The following is a 10,000-nucleotide window of genomic DNA, read 5'->3' on the forward strand; positions in this document are numbered from 1 at the left end:
GGACTCTCTGTTCTCAGGTTAGTAACCTTGTTGTTTTACAGTCACCTGGGACTCTCTGTTCTCAGGTTAGTAACCTTGTTGTTTTACAGTCACTTGGGACTCTCTGTTCTCAGGTTAGTAACCTTGTTGTTTTGTAGTCACCTGGGACTCTGTTCTCAGGTTAGTAACCTTGTTGTTTTGTAGTCACCTGGGACTCTGTTCTCAGGTTAGTAACCTTGTTGTTTTACAGTCACCTGGGACTCTGTTCTCAGGTTAGTAACCTTGTTGTTTTACAGTCACCTGGGACTCTGTTCTCAGGTTAGTAACCTTGTTGTTTTACAGTCACCTGGGACTCTCTGTTCTCAGGTTAGTAACCTTGTTGTTTTACAGTCACCTGGGACTCTCTGTTCTCAGGTTAGTAACCTTGTTGTTTTGTAGTCACCTGGGACTCTCTGTTCTCAGGTTAGTAACCTTGTTGTTTTACAGTCACCTGGGACTCTCTGTTCTCAGGTTAGTAACCTTGTTGTTTTGTAGTCACCTGGGACTCTGTTCTCAGGTTAGTAACCTTGTTGTTTTGTAGTCACCTGGGACTCTGTTCTCAGGTTAGTAACCTTGTTGTTTTGTAGTCACCTGGGACTCTGTTCTCAGGTTAGTAACCTTGTTGTTTTGTAGTCACCTGGGACTCTGTTCTCAGGTTAGTAACCTTGTTGTTTTACAGTCACTTGGGACTCTCTGTTCTCAGGTTAGTAACCTTGTTGTTTTACAGTCACCTGGGACTCTCTGTTCTCAGGTTAGTAACCTTGTTGTTTTGTAGTCACCTGGGACTCTGTTCTCAGGTTAGTAACCTTGTTGTTTTGTAGTCACCTGGGACTCTGTTCTCAGGTTAGTAACCTTGTTGTTTTGTAGTCACCTGGGACTCTGTTCTCAGGTTAGTAACCTTGTTGTTTTGTAGTCACCTGGGACTCTGTTCTCAGGTTAGTAACCTTGTTGTTTTGTAGTCACCTGGGACTCTGTTCTCAGGTTAGTAACCTTGTTGTTTTACAGTCACCTGGGACTCTCTGTTCTCAGGTTAGTAACCGTGTTGTTTTGTAGTCAGCTGGGACTCTCTGTTCTCAGGTTAGTAACCTTGTTGTTTTACAGTCACCTGGGACTCTCTGTTCTCAGGTTAGTAACCGTGTTGTTTTGTAGTCACCTGGGACTCTCTGTTCTCAGTTTAGTAACCTTGTTGTTTTACAGTCACCTGGGACTCTCTGTTCTCAGGTTAGTAACTGTGTTGTTTTGTAGTCACCTGGGACTCTCTGTTCTCAGGTTAGTAACCTTGTTGTTTTACAGTCACCTGGGACTCTCTGTTCTCAGGTTAGTAACCTTGTTGTTTTGTAGTCACCTGGGACTCTCTGTTCTCAGGTTAGTAACCTTGTTGTTTTACAGTCACCTGGGACTCTCTGTTCTCAGGTTAGTAACCGTGTTGTTTTGTAGTCACCTGGGACTCTCTGTTCTCAGGTTAGTAACTGTGTTGTTTTACAGTCACCTGGGACTCTCTGTTCTCAGGTTAGTAACCTTGTTGTTTTACAGTCACCTGGGACTCTCTGTTCTCAGGTTAGTAACCGTGTTGTTTTGTAGTCACCTGGGACTCTGTTCTCAGGTTAGTAACCTTGTTGTTTTACAGTCACCTGGGACTCTCTGTTCTCAGGTTAGTAACCGTGTTGTTTTACAGTCACCTGGGACTCTCTGTTCTCAGGTTAGTAACTGTGTTGTTTTACAGTCACCTGGGACTCTCTGTTCTCAGGTTAGTAACCTTGTTGTTTTACAGTCACCTGGGACTCTCTGTTCTCAGGTTAGTAACCTTGTTGTTTTACAGTCACCTGGGACTCTCTGTTCTCAGGTTAGTAACCTTGTTGTTTTACAGTCACCTGGGACTCTCTGTTCTCAGGTTAGTAACCTTGTTGTTTTGTAGTCACCTGGGACTCTCTGTTCTCAGGTTAGTAACCTTGTTGTTTTGTAGTCACCTGGGACTCTCTGTTCTCAGGTTAGTAACCTTGTTGTTTTACAGTCACCTGGGACTCTCTATTCTCAGGTTAGTAACCGTGTTGTTTTGTAGTCACCTGGGACTCTCTGTTCTCAGGTTAGTAACCTTGTTGTTTTACAGTCACCTGGGACTCTCTGTTCTCAGGTTAGTAACCTTGTTGTTTTACAGTCACCTGGGACTCTCTGTTCTCAGGTTAGTAACCGTGTTGTTTTGTAGTCACCTGGGACTCTGTTCTCAGGTTAGTAACCTTGTTGTTTTCCAGTCACCTGGGACTCTCTGTTCTCAGGTTAGTAACCTTGTTGTTTTCCAGTCACCTGGGACTCTCTGTTCTCAGGTTAGTAACCGTGTTGTTTTACAGTCACCTGGGACTCTCTGTTCTCAGGTTAGTAACCGTGTTGTTTTGTAGTCACCTGGGACTCTCTGTTCTCAGGTTAGTAACTGTGTTGTTTTACAGTCACCTGGGACTCTCTGTTCTCAGGTTAGTAACCGTGTTGTTTTGTAGTCACCTGGGACTCTCTGTTCTCAGGTTAGTAACTGTGTTGTTTTACAGTCACCTGGGACTCTCTGTTCTCAGGTTAGTAACCTTGTTGTTTTACAGTCACCTGGGACTCTCTGTTCTCAGGTTAGTAACCGTGTTGTTTTGTAGTCACCTGGGACTCTGTTCTCAGGTTAGTAACCTTGTTGTTTTACAGTCACCTGGGACTCTCTGTTCTCAGGTTAGTAACCGTGTTGTTTTACAGTCACCTGGGACTCTCTGTTCTCAGGTTAGTAACTGTGTTGTTTTACAGTCACCTGGGACTCTCTGTTCTCAGGTTAGTAACCTTGTTGTTTTGTAGTCACCTGGGACTCTCTGTTCTCAGGTTAGTAACCTTGTTGTTTTCCAGTCACCTGGGACTCACTGTTCTCAGGTTAGTAACCTTGTTGTTTTACAGTCACCTGGGACTCTCTGTTCTCAGGTTAGTAACCTTGTTGTTTTACAGTCACCTGGGACTCTCTGTTCTCAGGTTAGTAACCTTGTTGTTTTACAGTCACCTGGGACTCTCTGTTCTCAGGTTAGTAACCTTGTTGTTTTACAGTCACCTGGGACTCTCTGTTCTCAGGTTAGTAACCGTGTTGTTTTGTAGTCATCTGGGACTCTCTGTTCTCAGGTTAGTAACCTTGTTGTTTTGTAGTCACCTGGGACTCTCTGTTCTCAGGTTAGTAACCTTGTTGTTTTCCAGTCACCTGGGACTCTCTATTCTCAGGTTAGTAACCGTGTTGTTTTGTAGTCACCTGGGACTCTCTGTTCTCAGGTTAGTAACCTTGTTGTTTTACAGTCACCTGGGACTCTCTGTTCTCAGGTTAGTAACCTTGTTGTTTTCCAGTCACCTGGGACTCTCTGTTCTCAGGTTAGTAACTGTGTTGTTTTGTAGTCACCTGGGACTCTCTGTTCTCAGGTTAGTAACTGTGTTGTTTTGTAGTCACCTGGGACTCTCTGTTCTCAGGTTAGTAACTGTGTTGTTTTACAGTCACCTGGGACTCTCTGTTCTCAGGTTAGTAACTGTGTTGTTTTACAGTCACCTGGGACTCTCTGTTCTCAGGTTAGTAACCGTGTTTCCAACAGAATGAAGAATAATTTCTGCGATCAGTTGTTCAGATAGTTATTTATAGTTTGATAGTTAGACACCCTGTATATCTCCCTCTCTTCTCCCTTTCCCATCACTCTATCTCTGTCTCCCTCTCTTTCTCTCCCCCTCCCTCTAGAAGCTGTATGACAGTGTAGACTTGAGACAGAGACAGTGTTCCAGCCCCGGCTACATGGACTCTCCCTGCTTCAGCCGTCAAGCCATGTCTCCCATCACGCCTTGCTCACCGCAGCACTATGGACACCCCGGTGAGTCACACATGCACTCACTCAATCAACCAATCAATCAACCGTTCAATCAATTCAATCAGATTTGTGTAGCGCTTTTTACAAATGCATTAAAGAGCAAGAGGGTCTTGCGTCAGGTTGCTGTTCAGCACTCTGGAATAAATCTGTTTCTGAAAGTGCTGTGCAAATACATTCCTCCTCTTCCTGTCAATCTCCTTCCATTTCTGGCTACTGACCATAAAAGCAATGGATAGATCTTCCACCGTATCACTTACAGCAGTTAGTGTAGTCAACGGCAGTGATCAGAAGGGGAAGGAGACTTATAACATTCCTTCTAGCTTCCTGTGCCCATGTGGTGCAGTATGCCTTTCCTCAATGCTGTTGAAATGCATACTGCACCTAATTGGCTCAGGTGACTGCCTGGCAGATGTTGTTGATCATCTTTGCCTTTGGTTATGATTGGTTTGGAGGGACTGGAGGGCAGGACAAAGGATTTCTTCATGCTCATGTTTCCTTTGCTGTGATTGTCTAGTGCTGGCTGCAGGCTCTGAGAGTGGCAGGAGCTCGCCCTATTACGGCTCGCTGGAGGGACGGCCTAGTTCTTCTACCACATACCACGCCCCCAAGCATTTCCATGTACCAGGTAGGACTACACTTCATCTGCGTTCCAAATGGCCCCCTGTTCTTTACAGTGGCGCAATATATATGGAATAGGGTGTCATTTGGGACGCGGTACCTCTCTTCATCTCCTCATCCTTCCATCTTCTCTACTTCTGCTCCTGATTTTTATATTTCCTCAAACACTCTCGTTATCAGCTACGGTAGCTATGATACGGTACAGCGCTTCTCTTTGTACCTCTTCCTTTACCTCATTCTACCCCTCCCTCCCTCACTCCTCCATGTTTCACATCACTCTTCTTCCTTCTCTTGTTCTCTCTTTCTCCCTCCCTCCTTCTCTCTCTTTCCCCAGCCTCAGGCGAACCCAACATCTACCACAAACCTCCCATCTATAAGAGAACGGGTACAGTGGCTAAGCCTGTCTTATCCTGGCCGTTGTCCTACCTGGGACTTATTGTTTAGATTCATGCTTTCTGTAGCCAATTGTTTATAGTGCAGGGGTTTAGCCCTGCTCTTTAGTCTGCCTGTCTACCTATCAGTGTAGAAGCCCTTAGTTGTCGGTGTGTGTGTGTGTGTGTGTGCGTGCATGCGCACTTTAGCTTGTGTCAGGAAGAAGCTTAAATAAGTATAAGATGAGATGAAGAGTTAGTTCAGGACCACAGTGGTAGATGTAGAGTTAGTTCAGGACCACAGTGGTAGATTAAGGGTTAGTTCAGGACCACAGTGGTAGATTAAGGGTTAGTTCAGGACCACAGTGGTAGATTAAGGGTTAGTTCAGGACCACAGTGGTAGATGAAGGGTTAGTTCAGGACCACAGTGGTAGATTAAGGGTTAGTTCAGGACCACAGTGGTAGATTAAGGGTTAGTTCAGGACCACAGTGGTAGATTAAGGGTTAGTTCAGGACCACAGTGGTAGATGAAGGGGTAGTTCAGGACTCTTAAGAGACCACAGTGGTAGATGAAGGGTTAGTTCAGGACCACAGTGGTAGATGAAGGGTTAGTTCAGGACCACAGTGGTAGATGAAGGGGTAGTTCAGGACCACAGTGGTAAATTAAGGGTTAGTTCCGGTCCACAGTGGTTTGTAAGTCGCTCTGGATAAGAGCGTCTGCTAAATGACTTAAATGTAAATGTAAATGTAGATGAAGGGTTAGTTCAGGACCACAGTGGTAGATGAAGGGTTAGTTCAGGACCACAGTGGTAGATGAAGGGTTAGTTCAGGTCTCTTAAGAGACCACAGTGGTAGATGAAGGGTTAGTTCAGGACCACAGTGGTAGATTAAGGGTTAGTTCAGGACCACAGTGGTAGATGAAGGGTTAGTTCAGGACCACAGTGGTAGATGAAGGGTTAGTTCAGGACCACAGTGGTAGATTAAGGGTTAGTTCAGGACCACAGTGGTAGATGAAGGGTTAGTTCAGGTCTCTTAAGAGACCACAGTGGTAGATGAAGGGTTAGTTCAGGACCACAGTGGTAGATTAAGGGTTAGTTCAGGACCACAGTGGTAGATGAAGGGTTAGTTCAGGACCACAGTGGTAGATGAAGGGTTAGTTCAGGACCACAGTGGTAGATTAAGGGTTAGTGCAGGACCACAGTGGTAGATTAAGGGTTAGTTCAAGTCCACAGTGGTAGATTAAGGGTTAGTTCAGGACCACAGTGGTAGATTAAGGGTTAGTTCAAGTCCACAGTGGTAGATGAAGGGTTAGTTCAGGACCACAGTGGTAATAATAATAATAATAATATAATTCATTTAGCAGACGCTTTTATCCAAAGCAACTTACAGTCATGTGTGTATACATTCTACGTATGGGTGGCCCCAGGGATCGAACCCACTACCCTGGCGTTACAAGCGCCATGCTCTACCAACTGAGCTACAGAAGGACCACAGATGAAGGGTTGGTTCAGGACCACAGTGGTAGATGAAGGGTTAGTTCAGGACCACAGTGGTAGATGAAGGGTTAGTTCAGGACCACAGTGGTAGATGAAGGGTTCGTTCAAGTCCACAGTGGTAGATGAAGGGTTAGTTCAGGACCACAGTGGTAGATGAAGGGTTAGTTCAAGTCCACAGTGGTAGATGATGGCCATTCTAACACCTGGATATGTTTATTTTTGAACCATTCCATTGTAGATTTTGCTTTATGTTTTGGATCATTGTCTTGTTGGAAGACAAATCTCCGTCCCAGTCTCATGTCTTTTGCAGTCTTTTGTTGTTGATTCTTCACAAAAAAATACAGTTTTATATCTTTATGTTTGAAACCTGAAATGTGGAAAAAGGTCGCAAAGTTCAAGGGGGCCGAATACTTTCGCAAGGCACTGTACATCGTTATTCAGGATTTTCAAATTATATAGGTAACCAGAATACAGATATATGTCATATTTGTGTTTGTTCCTAAAGACTGCTATCCCCTCTGCTTCTCAGCCAACAGTCCAATCAGAGTATAATGACTGCTATCCGCTCTCCTTCTCAGCCAACAGTCCAATCAGAGTATAAAGACTGCTATCCGCTCTCCTTCTCAGCCAACAGTCCAATCAGAGTATAAAGACTGCTATCCCCTCCCCTTCTCAGCCAACAGTCCAATCAGAGTATAAAGACTGCTATCCCCTCCCCTTCTCAGCCAACAGTCCAATCAGAGTATAAAGACTGCTATCCGCTCTCCTTCTTAGCCAACAGTCCAATCAGAGTATAAAGACTGCTATCCCCTCCCCTTCTCAGCCAACAGTCCAATCAGAGTATAAAGACTGCTATCCCCTCCCCTTCTCAGCCAACAGTCCAATCAGAGTATAAAGACTGCTATCCCCTCCCCTTCTCAGCCAACAGTCCAATCAGAGTATAAAGACTGCTATCCGCTCTCCTTCTCAGCCAACAGTCCAATCATTGCACTCTAGATCAGAGTATTTCTTTGGATGAGATAAAACAGCCTTAAACATCCTTCTCATCCTTCTCAAGGAGACAGTAGATCTTACCGGTAGATCTGATTGTCATGTCATTGTGTGTGTGTGTGTGTGTTTGTGTTATCGTAGTGTGTGTGTATGTGTGTGTGTTATCGTGGTGGGTGTGTGTGTGTTATCGTAGTGTGTGTGTGTGTTATCGTGGTGTGTGTGTGTGTGTGTGTGTCTGTTATCGTGGTGTGTGTGTGTTATCGTGGTGTGTGTGTGTCTGTTATCGTGGTGTGTGTGTATGTGTGTGTGTTATCGTGGTGGGTGTGTGTGTTATCGTGGTGGGTGTGTGTCTGTTATCGTGGTGTGTGTATGTGTGTGTGTTATCGTGGTGTGTGTGTATGTGTGTGTGTTATCGTGGTGTGTGTGTATGTGTGTGTGTTATTGTGGTGTGTGTGTGTGTCTGTTATCGTGGTGTGTGTGTATGTGTGTGTGTTATCGTGGTGTGTGTGTATGTGTGTGTGTTATCGTGGTGGGTGTGTGTGTGTTATCGTGGTGTGTGTGTGTGTTATCGTGGTGTGTGTGTATGTGTGTGTGTTATCATGGTGTGTGTGTATGTGTGTGTGTTATCGTGGTGTGTGTGTGTGTCTGTTATCGTGGTGTGTGTGTATGTGTGTGTGTTATCGTGGTGTGAGTTTGTTCCATTGCTACATTGTAAACATGTTCCTATTGGGATGCCAATAATCTCCCTTTTCTGTTTATTGTTTCTGATTACTTTAATTCACTTTCCTCCTTCCCTCTGCTTCACTTTTCCCTGATGAACTAACTCACCTCTGTAAGTACCTCTGTCCTTTACTGTCTGTCTGTCTGTCTGTCTGTCTGTCTGTCTGTCTGTCTGTCTGTCTGTCTGTCTGTCTGTCTGTCTGTCTGTCTGTCTGTCTGTCTGTCTGTCTGTCTGTCTGTCTGTCTGTCTGTCTGTCTGTCTGTCTGTCTGTCTGTCTGTCTGTCTGTCTGTCTGTCTGTCTGTTTCTGTCTGTTTGTCTGTCTGTCTGTCTGTTTGTCTGTCTGTCTGTCTGTCTGTCTGTCTGTCTGTCTGTCTGTCTGTCTGTCTGTCTGTCTGTCTGTCTGTCTGTCTGTTTGTCTGTCTGCCTGTCTGTTTGTCTGTCTGCCTGTCTGCCTGTATGCCTGTCTGTTTGTCTGTCTGCCTGTCTGTTTGTCTGTTTGCCTGTCTATCAATCTGGCATTACACTGCATGTGGATCCCATTGACTGTCATTGACTGGGTATTACCTCTCAATAGCATCAATACCATCCCCAGACCCTGACCTGAGCTCATACAACAGGCTAACAGGGTTGCCTCTGTCTCAGCTGTACATCTGGGTTTAGTCTCTGTCTGTGTGGGTAAGAGCCGATCACTCCCTGTGTCTACTGACCTGTCTGTCTGTACCAGCTGACTATCTAGTGACCTGTCTGTCTGTACCAGTTGACGATCTACTGACCTGTCTGTCTGTACCAGCTGACGATCTACTGACCTGTCTGTCTGTACCAGCTGACTATCTACTGACCTGTCTGTCTGTACCAGCTGACTATCTAGTGACCTGTCTGTCTGTACCAGCTGACTATCTACTGACCTGTCTGTCTGTACCAGCTGACTATCTACTGACCTGTCTGTCTGTACCAGCTGACTATCTACTGACCTGTCTGTCTGTACCAGCTGACTATCTACTGACCTGTCTGTCAGTACCAGCTGACTATCTACTGACCTGTCTGTCTGTACCAGCTGACTATCTACTGACCTGTCTGTCTGTACCAGCTGCCTATCTACTGACCTGTCTGTCTGTACCAGCTGACTATCTATTGACCTGTCTGTGGTCAATAGGGACCATTATATGCCCACTATATAGGGATTAGGGGCTTATTTTGAATGCACACTAACTCTAAACTGTGTTCTTGTGTTAATAGTCCACTCATCTCTCCACAGACAATCTCCCAGCCACCAAAAGCAGGACCAGCGAAGATCTAATCACATCCTCCAGACTGTCTACCTACTCTCCAGAACACTACACACAGTCAGAGTCTGACTCCTACCCCTATCCCAGATCCCCTAAAGGTACAACCTACACCCTAGACCCTACTCTCCAGAACACTACACACAGTCAGAGTCAGACTCCTACCCCTATCCCAGATCCCCTAAAGGTACAACCTACACCCTACACCCTACTCTCCAGAACACTACACACAGTCAGAGTCTGACTCATACCCCTATCCCAGATCCCCTAAAGGTACAACCTACACCCTACACCCTACTCTCCAGAACACTACACACAGTCAGAGTCTGACTCCTACCCCTATCCCAGCTCCCCTAAAGGTATAACCTACACCCTACACCCTACTCTCCAGAACCCTACACACACTCAGAGTCTGACTCCTACCCCTATCCCAGATCCCCTAAAGGTATAACCTACACCCTACACCCTACACCCTACTCTCCAGAACCCTATACACACTCAGAGTCTGACTCATACCCCTATCCCAGATCCCCTAAAGGTATAACCTACACCCTACTCCCTACACCCTACTCTCCAGAACCCTACACACAGTCAGAGTCTGACTCATAACCCTATCCCAGATCCTCTAAAGGTACAACCTACACC

The 10,000-nt window shown here is 45.5% G+C and overlaps 1 protein-coding gene across 1 annotated transcript in view; it reads left to right on the forward strand.

The window, feature by feature from the left end:
• The window catches only part of LOC124010381 (actin-binding LIM protein 3-like), a 111,255-nt gene that overhangs the window by 90,155 nt on the left and 11,100 nt on the right, over positions 1 to 10,000 (forward strand). The window contains exons 12-16 of the mRNA XM_046322767.1: positions 2,030 to 2,053; positions 3,749 to 3,878; positions 4,402 to 4,500; positions 4,828 to 4,878; positions 9,340 to 9,456. Of these exons, the coding sequence (XP_046178723.1) occupies positions 2,030 to 2,053; positions 3,749 to 3,878; positions 4,402 to 4,500; positions 4,828 to 4,878; positions 9,340 to 9,456 (421 nt within the window). The remainder of the gene's footprint in view (positions 1 to 2,029; positions 2,054 to 3,748; positions 3,879 to 4,401; positions 4,501 to 4,827; positions 4,879 to 9,339; positions 9,457 to 10,000) is intronic.

Source organism: Oncorhynchus gorbuscha, linkage group LG23 (assembly GCF_021184085.1).
Source record: "Oncorhynchus gorbuscha isolate QuinsamMale2020 ecotype Even-year linkage group LG23, OgorEven_v1.0, whole genome shotgun sequence".
NCBI classification, from domain to species: domain Eukaryota; kingdom Metazoa; phylum Chordata; class Actinopteri; order Salmoniformes; family Salmonidae; genus Oncorhynchus; species Oncorhynchus gorbuscha.